Source organism: Rhincodon typus, chromosome 27 (assembly GCF_021869965.1).
Source record: "Rhincodon typus isolate 14 chromosome 27, sRhiTyp1.1, whole genome shotgun sequence".
NCBI lineage: Eukaryota > Metazoa > Chordata > Chondrichthyes > Orectolobiformes > Rhincodontidae > Rhincodon > Rhincodon typus.
Window position 1 is genome coordinate 26412790 of NC_063358.1, and position 17800 is coordinate 26430589.

A 17800-nucleotide genomic window follows, 5' to 3' on the forward strand; every position below is an offset into this window, starting at 1 on the left:
CTGTATATTTAAAGAAGCTCTCGCTGTCTGTATTGATACTTCTTACAAATTTCCTGTTAAAGTTTATCTTCTTTCTCTTTTGTTTTTGCTGTTTTGATGCTTTCCTGACCTTAGCTGCTTAACCATGCTTGGCTTATCCCCCTCCTAGAATCCTCCTTCCTCACTAGGATATATCTTTGCTGTGAGCCATGAACTGTATTCTTGAATGTCTGCCCTTTGCTGCTAGATTCCTTTCCTGGACCACTGCAGCCAGCCTGCCTTCATTCTTTTGCTAAGCTTAGAAAAGGTTAGTTGTAATTTTTTCTGACCCAAGTTCCTCTTCCCTCAAACTGCTAAATTCTACCATGTTATATTCACTCTTTTCTGACCTTTTACTCTGACATCATTTTAATAAACTTGCTTCATTAAGTATTGCCAGATCCAACCATAGCACACATCTCCTCCCTTGCTTCTCTTTTCCCTCTTTTTCCTCCTCTGCAACTCTGATCCCAGCTCCTCAACTCTGATCTGAAGTTCCTTGAGCTGCGAACACTTATGTTTTACTCTGGATCACATTGATGTCCAGCAGCTTCCATATATATCACTCATCCTGCCATCATTATTTGATTAAATTTATAAACTAATGACACTGGATTCCCAGCTGTTTATACTTTTACTGTAATATTTCATTCTTACAACTTTTTAAAAAAAAAAATTACCAATATAAATCTCTGCTTACACAGTTTTTTGAGAAGAAAATACCAGAGACCTAAACACAAGCTGGAAACTTTTTTTTTGTTTTAAAAACTACTATTCACCTGTTGTACTCATCGATTAACTTATTTCCCTGGACACATCGCACTGTGATTCATGACATCATTCAACCACTGATCTCATTGGAGGTAGGCAGTCAGTCTATGCCTTTTACCCTCTACCATTCACCTCTCATTCTGGAGGTTTACTCTTTTGCAGCCTAGTAATTCTTGGTTAAAGTACCTCTTTGCATGAATTTCCACTATGAATCATATTTCCAAAGTATAGTCATTAAGCTTGTTCTTGTTTTTGTTTTCTTTGTTTGTGCATTGTACACTAAAAATAGAAATGGCTCGTGTAGATATGATAAGCAAATGTTTGCACTCTTAACCAATTTAGAGAATCAACTTTAAGGTGAGCTAAAAGTTCACTCTTGGACAAGTGGAGAAGAGAGAGACAGCAGTTGCTGTTACCTTGAAAATTAATTTGAACTTTGATATTTTATGACAATGCCAGGATCCATACAGCTGCCTCCTGCAGCAAATAATCTGCAGAATTGATTTTTTTTTCTTTTGCCTGGGCAAAACAGTTAACATGGTCTGAACAGTGAATGCAATAGTTAATGCTATAGTGATTGCTGTTTCAGGAAAGCAAATGTGATTTTTTTGTTTGCTGTTGTAACTTGTTTTTTCATGCTGATGGTGTAATGTGGTTTTTCTTCTTTCTAAAGTCAAGTTTGATTTTATTATTGTCACCTACTGAGTTACAGTGAGAAATGTTGTTGTCTTATGTGCTCTACAGGCAGAACATACTATACAAGTGCATCAGGTAACAGAACAGTGCAGGATACAATGTTAGAAGGTGCAGAGACAGATCAACACTAACATTAAAGAGGTCCATTCAAAAGCCTGATAACGGCAGGGAAGAAGTTATTTTTGTATACACATACAAACAAATTCAAAATTTTTATATCTTCTGCGTGATAGAGAATATAATCAGGGTGGGAGGGGCCTTTGATTATGTTGGTTGCTTTTTCTGATGCAGCAGGAAGTATAGAAGAAGTCAGTGGATGGGAGGCTGGCTTGAGTAATGGACTGGGCTGTGTTCACGACTCTGTAGTTTCTTTCAGTCTTGGGAGCAGCAGTTGCCATTACACGCTGTCTTGATGAATGTTATGTCCTTGACAGGATGATTATATGGAAGCTCTAGCAAGACTTCACTTGACAGTATCCAGAGCATACAAGGTCAATCCTGAAATCAATTTTGAAGTATTCATTCACAAAGTAGATGGCTTGTCAGATGATCACAAGATAGAAACCCAAAGAGACATTCACCAGCGAGCCAATGATGACCTTGCTGATGCTGGTTTAGAGAAACTGCACCTGAGGTAAGTGTTGTAAATGACAGAATACCTGATGCATTTCTGTTAGGCTTGTTGATTTTGAAGGATACACTCCAAATGTATTTCTTGTAATTAACCATTGATATAAAAGTAAATCATTGCAGTTATTTCATAGTTTTGATAATTAGTTTAGAATCTCTGCTTCCAGCTTTTTAACTGTCCAATATCGTAATCCATTTTATGATCTTGGTGTAAAATAAATGATTGCTGTATAGTTGATACGTAAATTCTCCAGAAATTCTATGTTGGCTGCAATTCTTCAGAAATGCTGTTCAGTTAGCATCACATGAATGGAATTTCACCCGTGCTTTGCAGATTTTTAAAACCTGCAGCAAATCAAGGTGGTAACTCATAAGTTATGCTTATAAGTGCCATGTTAATAAAGCAGTAATTGTTGATACATTAATAATCAAGCTCTCTGACCCAGAAATTTGTGTAAACTTGAGTCTCATTCCTACAAGTGGTGAATTGTTTGTTTCTCTTATTAATCCAATTGTTTTCCCCTCCCCCCACTTGTTTTAACTCTAATTTACTCTTTTCTCAATAGTTATTTCTCCTTCTTAGTCATCCTTAAACTTCATTGGTAATACATACACTGTCACATTGTTTATAGGTCCAAGTGGTCCATTGTTGTTGCTATAACACTAGCTGCTGTTTTTAACCCAAGTGTGTCACCTTTTTTAAAAAAAAATGATGAACTGTGCAGGAAAGCATAAGAATCTGGCTGAGTGAAGATATATTTTCAAAATTTTGGAAATACTGAGGATTTGACACCAGTTGTTTTCTTTCATTTGACACCTATGTGCCAATTTTTGCTCGTGTCAAGTAATGAATTGTTTATTTGTAAGCCAAAATTCACCGTTTCATTATGCTTCCTCTATTTTAAAAGCATCAAACAATTTTGAAGCATTTTACTGTAGTAAACCTTTCATAATTTTAGAAATTGAAAATATTTCTATTTGTGACGATAGAAAGTAAGGGCCAACAGTATAAGCCATTTGCCAAGAAATTTAATAGATTTTGGAGGAATCTGAAAAATGGTAGGAATGTGGAATCTTTAAAGTGTATGATACAAGATCCATGTCATTGGAACACTAGATACGCATAAGAAAAGCATACAGGTTATGCTGATAATAACGATTAGGTATGGTGTTAAACATCAGAGGTCAAAGGTTGGTCAGAAAGAGTGCAGGCACAATTTTTATTTTGACTAGTGCAGTACAAAACTGAATACTCATTCCCCATGTGTATAGTCTGTCAAGTTGTGACCCAGTCACGAGGGTGGAAGGCAGGAGAATGGGATTAAGAAATCTATCAGCCATTATTGAATGGTGGAGGGACTGGATGGGCTGAATGGCCTGTTTCTTATCCTAAAACTTATGGTCAATCATACCTTCTTTAAATTTAACAAAAACACTCTATTTTCATTTGAACACACTCGTCCCTGCAAATGCTACTAGGTAACAGCGGATGGGAAGTGATTTGAGTGAACATAAGCACCAGTATGGACTGGTTGTGCCAAATGCCCTCTTTTCAGTTGTAAATCCTATGTAATTTACACATACTAAGCTTAGTTTTATCAGGTTTAGACAGGTATAGCTTTTCCTAAATAACCTTGACTCCTTTAGGATGACTTCAGCCCAGATCTTCCTATGCTTCCTATTTAAATGCTTTGAGGTGTCAGTGTATCCAGGGAAAGGTGCATCTCTAGAACAACTAGTTTTTAATTGTTTTTAATTTATGATAATTAAACAAATGTTCATTTAATATTTTGAAGCTGTGTTAAGGGATTAATTTTGTGACACTATGTAGCCTTGAACTGTAAAAACATTAAACATTTCTCCTTGCAGTTCTCTTGTCCTTCCTAATTTGTCTGTTTTTAATTTTGTATAAAAATTTTTTACCTCTTTCTAACTAATCAATTTGCATGACGGTCACTTTGCCAGTTTACAATTCCACTGTACATGCACTGTTCCTGCAGACAGTTGTGCCTTTAACAACTAAGCTTTCTTCTAGCACTATTGTGGCATTATAAAGATTTTCATTTGTCCGTCTGAATAAAACTATTCATGGAGATTTACTGCTTGAAATTTAACATTAATGCAAGGGCGTATGACTAGGGTAACTGGTCTGTCTTATTTTCAAAACCCTCTCGTTGGACGGTCCATGTCTCTTTCACAATCTCTTCAAGGAGATGTACAGCTCATCATTTGAGGAGCTCTGACTAGAAACTGGTCAACCATGAGCTTGAATATACTGCATGCACAGCATATTCATTTTGTTACTTTACAATCTGAGTGGACCACAAGGCTGTAAACTGTTCATTTCAGTTAATGGGCATTCTGGTTTAGAGTTGCAAAGCTTCAGAGAAGTTTATCAAAAAGGAGAGGAACTTTTTCTGGTTGGGCGAGCTACTACTGAGAACAGTGATTTGTGAAACAATTTTATTGTGTAAATTCTTTGCTCTATATTAATCCATCCTTTCTTCACAACAGAAGAGATGACTAAGCCCTGTGCTCATGAGAATGACCAGCAGTTATCCTGCCATTAAGTGTAGGCACTGCAACCTAACCCCAAATTGTTTAGTTGTTCTGGCTTCAGAAGGATTTGATCACGTTTGAGGCTGCAAAAAGCTTAATTAAGTAGTATTTCTGCAAACTCAACTCCTAGAATTTCTCTGCTACAATTATGTAGAATTCTTAAAAATTTTAAAAAAAGCACAATGTTGGCTAAAGCATGTTAAGTTTTAAAACCACAGCTTAATTTGCCTGAAATCTGATCAGTTTCTTTTTATTGTGGGCTGGTTGAATAGTTTTGACTCGGAGAATTAAACTGTTCAATATTACAGATTATACTATGTGTCTTTTGGCCAGCTTTTACTTGACCAGCATCTATGATCATTCAATATTTGAAGCATTTAGTAAAGTTGTACAGAAGCTTATCCCACAGCTGCCAACACTGGAAAATCTACTTAACATCTTTATATCGGTGAGTACCTAGATTTAAAGCATTTCAATCCGGAATAGAGAGAAGAATTATTTCTTTATTAAACCACAATTTTTGACTGGAAATGTCAGAAGTCAGAATGGATCAGAAGTCTGAAATTATCTGTTTTTTTTTTAAACACTGAAATTACTCTATTACTGGATAATAATACCATACACTTTGCGTTGTGGAATGCCAAACCTTCACAAACAATGCACAGTGTACAGTATAACTTGGGAGTGAAGTCACAAAGATAATACTGTAATCTGCTGCATTTTGTTCAGGAAATACTGGGAGGGAAGTTCTGCAACTTGATTCTTTCTGCAGAAAAGTAAGTTAGGAAATGATGCTATTAGTAGATGATTGATTTGAATTTTTCAATTATTTAGGTGTTTTTGTTTAAATCACTTGCTCATTTCCTTTTATATAATTTATGGGATTTGAGGCCTTCAATGCTGAGACACAACCTTTGGTGAATCGCCTGGGATATAAGCTTTGGCCATTATTGTTGTTGGAAGATCCAGAAGGTGACCAGAAAAGAGTGAAACCTTTCATCCATCTTCCAAAGGTTATTGGGAAAAAGCCGTGTTTGTGGCTAATGTCACTGCTAGGTAGAGCCAACCTATTTCACGTGTACAATAGCTCCTCCTTTGACTTGACATTTGTTTATTTTCAAGTACACCTCTGAAGTTCCTTGGGATGGTTTCAGCATTAAAGGTATTTTAAAAGCTCTTTATGTTGGGATTCCTAATTGTCGTCATAAATCTGGAAAAAAGTGAAAGAAGCAGGGAATGCATTCGTGTCAGTGATTATTTGTGCATAAATTTAGTGCAAGAGCAACACTTTCTGGTTTTTTGTTGGTGTCATTTCTGTTTCTTGCAAATTATCTTAATTTGCCTTATTTTCTCATTGAAGAGAAATTAATGAGTTCAATTTTGAGTTAACAGTTTACATGGGCAGAAAATAAGAGCTGGTGTAATATCTTGGGTGCAACTTTGCAAGCACAAATGGATCAAGACACTGTATTTGCATTGGGAATATATACCCTGAATGGAAAATGCCAATCATAATTGACAACCTTTAAATTTTTGTGACAACAATTAATCACTTAAGTGTTCATTTATTTTTTTAACCCCCATTTGTCAATATTTTGCTTTTTTAAAAAATCCTCCCCACAATAAATTGTCAGTAAAGTTTTCAGTTGAAGATTTCTTGGAGATCTGAACTTTATGGGTGTCATAATTTATTTGAAAACTTAAAAATCTACACGGGTTCCAAATCTAACAGTTTTTAGATCCCAAAACATAAGGGCAGAAGTAGGCCATTCAGCCTATAAAGTCTGTTCTGCTGTTCAGTAAGCTCATGTCTGATCTGATAATCCTCAACTCCACTTTTTTTTTTAAAACCCCGATAATCCTTGATTCCCTCACTGATTTAAAAGTCTGACTATCAAACTATACTTAATGAGCAATTCTCTGCAGTCCTGTGAGATAAAGAATTCTAGCGATTCACTACCTTCTGAGAGAAGAAATTTGTCATCTCTGTCCTAACAGGATAACCCCTTACTCTGGGATTACCCCCTCTGAACTTATTGTTCCACAAGGAAAAACAACTTCTCATGATCTACCCAATTAAATTTTCCTAAAAATCTTTCGTGTTTCACTTATGTGAGTTCTCATTCTTAATGAAACAGGCTGAACCTCAATCTTTCCGTACGCAGGATCAACCTAGTGCAGCTTCTCTGGGCTACTTTTCTTCCATTATCATTCCTTCTGTTTTTTTTCTGAGTACTGTTCAGCATATGCTTCAGATTAGTCTCCTTCTGATTGTCATTTTATGCACCATAAGTAATTTCCAACAATTTGAATTGTGCACCATCAATAACGTGAGAATTTAAAACTGCAGAAATTAAGTAATTTCAATTAAATGACTTGGAATTCAGAGGAATAGATTATGTTGTAGTCAAGTAATGACTACAGGTGAAATTTAACAACCAAAATACAGAGGTTGTAGTCTGATTGCCCTTGTCGTCTTCGTAACCAAAACATTGCTGATATGCTATCATTGCACTGTTTGCTGTCACAGTTCTAAAATAAAGCATGACGAGTATTGGTTTTGAGTTGGTGGAAATTACTTTTCTTAAAGCAATTTTTTAAAAAAAAAATCATGGTAAACTAAATGTTTTTTTCTGCAGAATTCTGGGATTGAGAAAGCCTTTCTTTTTGATGTAGTCAGTAAAATTTATATTGCCACGGACAGTTCGCCCGTAGACATGCAGTCATATGAACTGTGCTGTGATATGATAGATGTGGTGATTGATGTCTCCTGCATTTATGGGTAAGTAACGAGAAGCATTAATAAATATTTACTGTTTTTAGTACACTTCTGAACCCTGTATTATGATTTTCACTATTGTGTCTGGTTTTAAGTCATAAGAAATATCTACTTCATTTTCATCCACTCTGTTTGAGCGTGAGTAAATTGGTCTTCTCCAAAATCCCTGTTGTGGAGAGTTGTTTTCCTATAATCCCAATCACAGCATGGTACAGCACAGCAGGGTTCAGCCATAATGCCTGTGCCGGCTGTTTGAAAAAAATCCTATCTACTTAATCCTATTCCCTTGTCCTCTTGTCGCCTAACAGTTTTTTTTTCCCCCTTTAGTTTTTATTCAATTCCCTTTTGAAAGCTGTGATTGAATCTGCACAATAGCGCGCTGTAAAATGTTTTTTAAAAAATTCTGCTTATCTCACCTCTAGCTGTTTTTTGCCAGTTGCCTCAAATTTGTATCCTCTCATTACTGACCCTTCTGCAAGAAGGCAGGAAACCTCAAACCTGCACATTATGGTTTCAGTTGATCTATGACTTAGTGCTTAAAGGATCCTGCTGTGCTGCCTCTGGTAATAACTGTTTCAAGCAATATTTCAGACTCTGCAATACCATTCTGTTTTTCATTGTTCCCACTCCAAATGTAAGTCTTGTTATTCAAACGGGTTACAAATTCTCACTGAAGTGGAGTGGTGCAGATTATCACATCTGTAAATTTCAATATACTGGAATCAGGTGCACAAATAGGCATTCTGCCCATTTGGTCTGTGCTAGCCATCTGCGAGTGCTACTAACTTAATTAGTTTAATAGTTAATTAGTGAAATAATTAATTCCTTTGCCATTTCCCCATGGCCTGGAAACGTTTTCTTCAAGTACTTGTCTAAATGCCTTTTGAAATGTGTTGAGTTCATTTGACCATCTTTCAGACAGCTGTTTCTAGATCACATTTTTCTTGTGTAAAATAATCATTTCCTTGCATTGCTTCTGTTTCCTTTCCCAATTACCTGAAGTCTTTTTCCTCTGCTGACCTGTGTGTCACTGGGAACAGTTTCTCCTTCCTCACTGCATCAACCTTTTGAAACGCCTCTACCTGTTTCAGTTCTAAAGAGAATGACTTTAGTTTTTTCTAGTCTCTACCTAACCGGGGTCCTGTATTCCTTGTGTCACTCAAATAAATCTTCTCAGCATGCTGTGGCCTCCATGTTCTTCCTGTGATGCTGCAAGTTAGGGACACTGACTGATCAGGCCTTAATTGGAATATTTATCAGTTGTATTTTTGCAAACAGCCTTTTCTATTTAACCTGTCCCCTTCAGTCCTGTCTCCTAATTCTTCACTTGTCATCTTGCCTCTGCTTCCAGTTTTTAAGTTTAATTTCAAAGCATGTGATTTTTTTTTTTTTTTGCAGACAATGTTATGGAGAATGTGATGGCATTTTTCTTATTCATATTGTAGTGTCCAGTATGCCCTTGGGAAAATAAATGGAATGCTTCCTATTCTCGACTTTCTAGCAAACTGCATAATCTTCTGTCTAGTGTTTGAAATTACAGTATGCCAATGATTTAACTTGAGTTTATTTTCTGTATATCTATCCTTCCTTTTTTTTAATAACAGTCATTAGTGTTAAATTTCTTTATGGAGAATCAGAAAGTTTTGTCCTATGAAGTAATACATATAAATTCTCTGCAGACTTAAAGAAGATGGCACTGGAAGTGCATATGATAAAGAGTCTATGGCAATTATCAAACTCAACAACACAACAGTCCTGTACCTGAAGGAAGTGACTAGGTTTCTTGCTCTTGTATGCATTCTAAGGGAAGAAAGTTTTGAGAGAAAAGGTAACGTAAACTAGAACCTAAGTTGCTGATGAATAAATGTACTAAATTTTTCCCTGCAATGTTTGTAGCGATCACATCACTTTATACAGTCTTGCTCTGTTGAGCGTTACACTTGTGCAGTCTGAGCTGCTGGTCCTAGGTATGTATTCCACTTCTCAAGTGTTGCTGGTAGAACATTTCAACTTTGGTCCAGAATTTTTGCTAATGCATTGATAAAGCTTGCTTCAGTCTTTTTTTAAATTTTACCTTTTACTATTTAAAAAAAGTGAAATAGGTGCCAAGCCAATAAAACTGTTCTGTTATGATGATGCTTAGGATGTGGCACAGAAGACTAACCTATCCCTTGCCTACGCCAGAAAGGCAATAGTGTCAGCTATCTGTATATTTTGGATTTAAGGATTTCTTAACTTGGATGGAACCATACCTGCTGTCTTAACTCTCAATCAGAGTTACTAGGTGCAGACAGACAATTTGACCCATCGTGCCTTATCCAGTTCCGTTAACTCACGTCAGTCTCCTGCTTCATCCCCATGTTCCCACGTACCATTACTATCCGAATAACCATCGAACCCAACTGTACACTTTTCCAGGATTTTTCTTTTTTTCATTCACAGAATGAGGGCATCACTGGCCAGGCAGCATTTATTGCCCATCCCTGATTTCGCAGAGGGCAATTAAGAATCCCACATTGCTATGGATCTGGAGTCACATGTAGGCCACACCGGCTAAGGATGGCAGATTTCCTTCCCTAAAGGACATTAGTGAACCAGATGGGTTTTTTCAACAATCAACAATGGATTCATGGTCATTTTAGATCCAGATATTGATTGAATTTAAATTCCACCATCTGCTGTGGCAGGATTCGAACCTGGGTCCCTGGAACATTGTCTAGATCTCTGGGTTAACAGTCCAGCAATAATACCTCCTAGGCCATCGCCTCCACTGCAGTATGTTGTAACATTTCATGAGCAAAGAATATTGCAAGTGTTCTCTTGATTTGTCATTTAACTGTTTCTTGGTGGTTCCATTATTTTGAACAACATGCCCTGCATTTTTAACTTGTGGAGCTCATCTTAAGTTACAGTATGCTTAGTCTGAATTATTTCTCCTTTTTTATACTGCCTATATAACGTGGCAAAAATTTTCTACCTCTCGGAGTGGTTATGATGAAAAGTGAAAACTAAAGATGTATTTCTCATTGATTTGTTACAGGGTTGATAGACTACAATTTCCATTGTTTTCGGAAAGCCATCCATGAGGTATTTGAGGTTGGAGTGAGTGCTCACAGACCAAGCAGCCACCAAGTGAATATGCAGAACATGAAGACACTGACTCACAATGGCACACCGAGAGCTGCTGTGTAGCCCAGCCATAGGATGACTGTGCCAATTTCCCACGATCCAGGTCTGCTGACAGCACAGCAGACGAAACAAAACGCAAGCAGAGCACAACAGGACTTGCATTAAAGATTAGAGCGGTGCCCTTTCTCTTGATGAGAAGAACATTGTGTCCTGAACTTTTGTGGATTAACGCTAAGCGATTCTGTAAGCTGTATCTGTACACTGGGAGGTCTAGCTGTGTCAGTACAGTGGTGGCTTTGCAAAGTACCAAACCCACAATCATGCCAGAATAATATTTTGTTGGTTCAGCCTTTTGATCTGATTTGTACTGCTGTACAAATGGAATAAGATAACATCATTTTCATGGCCTGACTACTTCTACGATTGTTGTTATATTGTTACAAATGTCATATGTCCATCTCCCACCCCTGCTTTCTGCCCAACACCACAGTTTTCTTTTTTTGACTTTGGTTTGTGGACCTGAGGTGAAAGTTGAGATAATTGTAGTAGTGTATGTTGCTACTGCCAATATTAAAATAACTACAGTCACCTGATCTTTGTGTAAAGACCAATTATAGTTTTGAGGGATTTATGCAGAGCTTCAAAAGGGGATATTGCCTGCATAAATAATTTTGTCCTGACAGTTCACATAGCACATCCTGCTGCTTAGAATGGTCTAGAATCTCTGCACTAGAGTTGGTACTGATCATTCCTACAGTACATTGCAGATTACAGTTTGGTCTCCCTTTCAGTTTCAGTGGAGCTAGAACGCTTGAAATTTTCCTTCACTGCAAAAGCGTAATGTCATAATGTGTGCAAATGAGATAATAAACATCTTGGATTTCATTGAAACGAATAGGGAATGGACTGAAGGGAAATGGAGGCCCTGAACCTGCTGTGTGGTTTGACATGGTGATTTTCAGCATCCTGCAGTTGCATTGCAGATGTTCTGAATTCTTGCAGGAAACTGTTGTCATAAGCTTATTTAATTTGATTTAGTTCTGTTTACAAGTGCTGCAGAACATTCAAACTCGTGCCAGCAATGAAGTGAATTGAACGCAAAGCCGTTGATCTCTGCTAAATAATATTTCATTCAAAATGCTATCAATAATGACCATGAATAACCACTTAGCCTCATTAATCGATGATGGCAGCTAAGTGAATTGAGTTTTTGCTTTAATAAAAGGCAACTGAAAAATGGTCAACTGACCAATCAAGTAAACGGGTGAAAGTGATATTACATTTGGGTAGTGGCAAACCAGCATGTCTAATTGATTATTCTCTCTGGCAGAGCCTTGTACAAAAATATTGCATATCCTAATACACAAGAACTCCCTATTATTACCACTGTGTACTGTTTCACACTCCCCTATCATTACATCTAAAAATTGCCACTGTATATTTTATTTGTATGCATTCAGTGTGATCAGAACTCATACCAGCACACTCTGCAGGTGATTGAGTGTATGTTGTTCGCTTGCTTCAGTATTCACTTAAACACCAATCCCCTTCCATATTCCTGATCTGATAACTTGATACCTTCATATTTAAAGCTTCTTTCTTTCACGGATCTGTTTTAAACTTGGGTTATCAATAAATCTGTAACTGGCTTCAGATGTTTTGTCCTTTTCATGGAATTCTGACTCTTCTAAGAATTATTCTGTAATTTTAAATGAATAAGATCTAAGGATTTATGTTAAATTATTTTTCTTATCAGCATGCCTCAATAATTTAAATTTCCTAGTGGTCAATGATACATCACTAATCAGAGAATGATATACAAATTTTGTGAACGTTAGGCCGGTATTTTGAATTCCAGAACTTGAGGTGTATGTCTGAAGCTTGCACTTAAGCAGAATCACCCAAGTTGGATCAAATTATCTGGCAGATTACATTTTACATATTCTACAGTTATAAATACTTGAAGCACAAAGGACCATAGCAGATTTATTTGCTAAATAGCCCTTGATTTTTTTTTGTTTGTTAAAGGCCATAGATCATAAGCTTTTGCTATTCAAGCTTAGATGTGAGAGATTGCTTGCGTATTCAACAAACATTTCATTTTGATAACATGACAAGTTCTAAAGCAGGTGGGGAAAATTTCCATGTCATTATGATCGGAAGCTAGCAGTTAACAAACAAGCTTAAGTGTGGTTACAGTCCTATACATTGAACAGAAGTCTTCATCAACCTTTAGTCTTGAATCTTTGAGTGATCTATAACTTGCAGGTTTGCCTTGCAACGTATTGTTTGTTTAGATGTGATCCGTGAGAGATTTTCCTGTAGAGTGGAAAATGTTGGACGATGTGACCAACCTGAGCTGCAGGGACATTCCTACTGTCCAGTTACTGATTACTGTTTGCAGAGGCTTTAGTGGTTTATAAATAAACTTGCCTTCCCTGTTATACAATGGTGGACAAAAAGTGAGATTCTGGAGATGGGAAGAATTTTTACGAAGTGCTTATGCGTTGGCTTCTTGTGTGAAATTGAAGCCTGCCTGGCTACTGTCAGCTTCTTTGAAATGCCCTTTTTTTAAAAAATCCCTTCAAGTGGATTGTTATTGCAAAGGTGCTGTTACGGCTGTTAACACTTTTTTCCCCTAAGATTAATTATTGTGCAATGAGGGTGTATATACACAGCCTACTGAATCCTTGTATTGTCTACAAAAAGATATGCACATTCTGATATCAGAATGTGTGCTGGAATAAACCAATAATTTTTCATCTCCAGTGTTGCAATGTTTTCTTCCCCTTTTTCCTTGATTTCCTGCCCCACCCCCAACCAAGGCAGTCTGTTCCTGTCTAAAATCAAGATGTTTGAGAATAACAGATCAGTATACGTATTATTGAATTGACATGCTAAGATTATAATTCTATAAATCTTCAGATCATCTCATGAGAACAGCATTGTGCTTTGTGTTCATCAATTGAACACCAAATTGGAATGTCTCATTCACTGGCAATTATCTTGTGCTAAAGGATATTCTTTTTTTTTAAAAAGTCTATAATTAGCTTGTTTTAGTTACATGTCATGTTTTCTCAAGAAAATTATAATTTTAGGACTAGTTAACTTCTGTAGATTGTTCTTTTGATTTTGCATTTGCAGGTTCGATTTATAATATAATATGTAATGTACACTGTTCACAACACCAAAGCTGATGGTGTGCAGAATTATTCTTCCATTTTGTTGTATTGTCTCTGGCTGTGTACGACGTTAATATGTGCAATTCTAAAGACTGCTTTCAAAATCTGAAATACTGTTCCCAGACGGGCAAGGAACGGTTTTAAATTTTAGGCCACTAATTTTTCAAAACAGTTAACATACTCTGGCTTTACTTCTTTGAACTCTTTAGATGCTTAGTGTTTTGAATTTGAATCTGTAGTCGAGGCAGGTTTTTTAAATCTGGTAACTGTATGCCAAATTATAGCAGTGTAACAAATGATGAAAGGAAAGTGAAAATTTAGCCATTTTGTCTCTGGCCACCTGAAGTGCTTCTGCAGTTGTGATATCTTTAAGTAGGCCAAACTTAATGTGGGCCACAGTCAGCAAATATTATTTGGGCACGTTTGACTAGAAATTTAGTATTTCCCCTATCTTTGAATATGAGCCCTATTTTGGTACATTGTCATACATCTAATCTGGTCCTCAATAGTTTCAGGTATGCAACAAAATGGTCCAGTGCCTGTTTTAGGATTCTTATATGAACATATAAAAACATATGAATCTTGCTGGGTAAAAATTCTGATACTCTTCTAGTTTAGCACTCCTTTTGAGAAGGACCATTGCGGCAACTGAAGTAGTGGTGGTGATAATGTCCCCTGGCACCAAAGGATAGAAGCTATGCTTAGTTGTACTCCAGCTTTCTTTGTCTCACTGGACAGGTTCTGCCCTGTCTTTGGAATGCAACATGTGTCAGAGCCTCACCCCTTTTAAGAGGCCTGAGGGCCAATTTTTGGATGAGCCTCTGAAGGAGGAGAACTGCAGGGCTTTTCCACTTTGTTAACAGTACTGTTGGATGCTATAACAAAAATTCAGGGTATGCATTTCCTTTGAGCCTTCCATCTCTGTCCCTTTTTTGTTCTTTTGTAATAACAGCATAATTGATCTATTCACTGTTTACCCACAATCAAAGTCTCTCGATTTATTGACTTCCAATTCCTCAGGAAATGCTGGATGTCATAAACAATCCTATGTTCTGTAGTTCTCTTCCCTCCTATGGCTACTCCTAATTTCCTATTACCATTCTGTAGTGCGCTCTCATACGCCTATATAGTTGCTCCTTTGAGTCCCAGTGTGTGTCATACTTATGAGTAGCATCTCTAACTGTGGTGATGTACAGTGGATTAAACCTCAGGAGATTCCTGCAGCAGCTGATAATTATTTACAGCTTCCTATACTCAAAGCTGAAGTTCTGCTAGTTTTTCCTGAATGAGTAAAAAGCCAACTATTTTAAGCATATTATTGAGTGCTTTGCTTGAAGGTGAGTCAGGTTGTTAGGAGCACCACAGAGAGAGAAGGGAAGCAGGTCCATGTATTCACCCCAGTTGGAAGAGGAACTGAACCCTGTGTTGATGGCAAAATCTGACCTGTACCAGCTGGTATATGCAAGTTTGCTGGAGCTGTGTAATAGTAAAGGCTCCAATTTTCACTGTTGCATTGCTAACCAAAATTCTTTCATCTGCTATTTACCTGCTGTTGCTATATGTTGGAAAGCTATTTCTCCCTTGGACATCATGGCATGTTATATGTGCCGTAAGACCCTTGTTGTTTTAAGCTTAAAAATATAATGGGATACATATAACACTGAATAATGCATCTAGAAACTTGCAAATGACTCTTCGTAAACATGTTTAAATTCTCTTAAGGACACTGGATTTAACATCACTCTCCACCTCACAATCTGGGAAGCGTTTAATTCCTAAAAATTCTAAATATATTCTCTGTTCACCAAATAAATTCATGAAAACAATGGTTTTTTTTTTTTAAAAAAGAAAGTTGTGTTGCAATGTCTTGACCTACAAAGAAAATTGCTTTAATTTACTAGAAATACTACATTTAACTTTTGTCCCTGGGAAGTGCTTGGAGTTTGAGGTACCAGTAGAGGGCAGAATATACACAAGTACCAAATGTGCATTGAAAGTTTCAAACTGAGAAATGATATTTTCAGATCCTGGAGCCTGTCTTTCATGACATGATGGGCATTTACCAGGAAGGCTCATCTTCCATCTGGTGGGACCAATTTCTCGGAAGTTTATAACGGGTTTTCAGAAATTCATAAAGCCAAACTGTGTTCAGCACTCGAGTCTTTTTGATTTCAAAGCATTGCAGGTCGAGATGGCTTTCTCAATATTTCTTCAGCCTGCTGTCATTAGAGTGAAATTAGAGTTTAAAAAGTAATGTTACTTAAGACTATGCAAATTTTTAACAAAATATCTAATTTATGGAGCAGTGATTTTCCTCCATGCGTTTGCTTAAACACATACCTAAGAACACTGATGGCATGAGATCAGAAATAATTGCTTGCTGAATGAACACAACTGAAATCAGCCTATAATGAAGTCTTACTATGATTTATAATATGCTGTGCTTTAATAATCTTCTACTTCCCCATTTTCACTTATGAAGCTCATTCTTAAAACTTTCACTAAGTTTGAGAGCCCTTTTTTTTTCGTGTTTGGAAATGCGATCATTTATTAAAAGCAAGATTCAAATAATTATTTGAGTAAAGTCAGATTAACTGTCCAGAAAAAAACACCTTTTAGTCAAATATATCAAACGTGCATCCCTATTATTTCAGGAATAGATTAGGAAATATTTTGGACTTAAAAGTTGCACTTTTACAGTATAGGAGTCCATCTACTACTTCATCTCTGTGTCAACTCTAGTCTGAATACACTTTTCCCCTTGCTCTGAGCCGCATGCCATCTTCTGCTTTAAATATTTATCCAGTTTTCCAATAAAAGATGAACTGGTATCTGACTCAATGAGCTATGGCAAAGCAGTGAATGCTTCTATAGCCCTGAATAAAGAAACGTCTCAATCTTTCTACTAACTGGTAGTGACCTAGGCCGCTTGTCACTGATACATCAACCAGAAGAAAAGGGGCTTTCCCTATCTGCCCCATCAAAACACCTCTACAGCTGAAGCTGCTCGCGGAAATGGTCCCTGTTTCGTCTGCATTCTCACTTGAGCTTCCTATTCTTGCTATAGTCTTGGTGAATCTCTTCCTCCTTTCGTAAAAGGAGGTCCGAAAACTTTACCAAGTGTTCCCGTTCTGTGCTGTAAATGACATTTTCGTACATATTTACTGTTATTTCTTGACTCGGTAATTCTCTGCTTCTAATGAAAAGGTCCCAAATGCTATGTTGGTCTTTACAAACCTAAATGTATGTAGCTGTCACTTCCTGTGAATTATATACTGAAACCCATTTTATCCGCATTCAGACATTAGGTTGACATACCAAGCAAAGACAGTCTTGCTTCCTCCCACTCCCAGTCCAGTTTCCCTAAAAACTTTTTAAAATAACAGTCTTCATGTCTAGGAAGTCACTAACTGCAACCGTATTTTATACTGAATGCATTTTTACTGAGAAGCTTTGTCAGTCTTTCAGAGGGGGGAAAAAAAAGTCCACCTCCCTTTTGGATCGAAGCAGAGTTGTCAATTTAGCTCATTGCATTCCAAGTCCTGTATTGCAATTAGTGCATTGGTTACAGCACTGTAGTGATGCAGAGAACATGCGATCCTCACTGTCCGTCTTTCAAAGATGCTTCTTTATATCAATGTGAATTTGAATGCAAAAAGATTTATGCATAAATTGGAGGCAAGAAAAATATTCAGTAAGGTATTGGTTTGAGTGACGGGTATGAGAGCTCATGCATTATCACTCCTTTTCTCCGTGAATTAGACCGGCATTTTATGTCTCCCAGCCTCTTCCACAGAAGGTTCTTTTCTCCACAGAGTGCTTGTTGAGTTAGGGTTCCCCCACCCTCACCTAGGTTTGAATGCAGTATTTCCGTTACATGGAATATTCGTGTTTCTGCCCAGAATTTCTAAGCTTAACCTGCAGTCGGTGGTTGGAATTGCAATAGGTTTTATTCGAAAAAGAAAACAGATTTACTCACCTACAGCAGGCTCCAAAATGCCAAAGAAAGGTCTAAGTCTGTTGAAACTTAATACAG

At 37.0% G+C, this 17800-nt stretch overlaps 1 protein-coding gene across 1 annotated transcript; it reads left to right on the plus strand.

The window, feature by feature from the left end:
* Window positions 1-1904: 1904 nt before the first annotated feature.
* LOC109934237 (ras-related GTP-binding protein C) lies at window positions 1905-13348 on the plus strand. The gene is made up of 5 exons (XM_020533045.2): window positions 1905-2119; window positions 5008-5122; window positions 7314-7456; window positions 9133-9281; window positions 10494-13348. The coding sequence occupies exons 1-5, from the start codon at window positions 1929-1931 to the stop codon at window positions 10643-10645; spliced, it is 750 nt and encodes a 249-aa protein (XP_020388634.1). The 5' UTR covers window positions 1905-1928; the 3' UTR covers window positions 10646-13348.
* Window positions 13349-17800: the final 4452 nt, after the last annotated feature.

Bases quoted from the DNA above. Each gene is read 5' to 3' on its own strand.
- LOC109934237 (XM_020533045.2), top strand. From the start codon at position 1,929: ATGGAAGCTCTAGCAAGACTTCACTTGACAGTATCCAGAGCATACAAG. The intron at 2,120-5,007 runs GTAAGTGTTGTA...TCTTTTGGCCAG, and splicing joins TTAGAGAAACTGCACCTGAG to CTTTTACTTGACCAGCATCT. The intron at 9,282-10,493 runs GTAACGTAAACT...GATTTGTTACAG, and splicing joins AGAAAGTTTTGAGAGAAAAG to GGTTGATAGACTACAATTTC.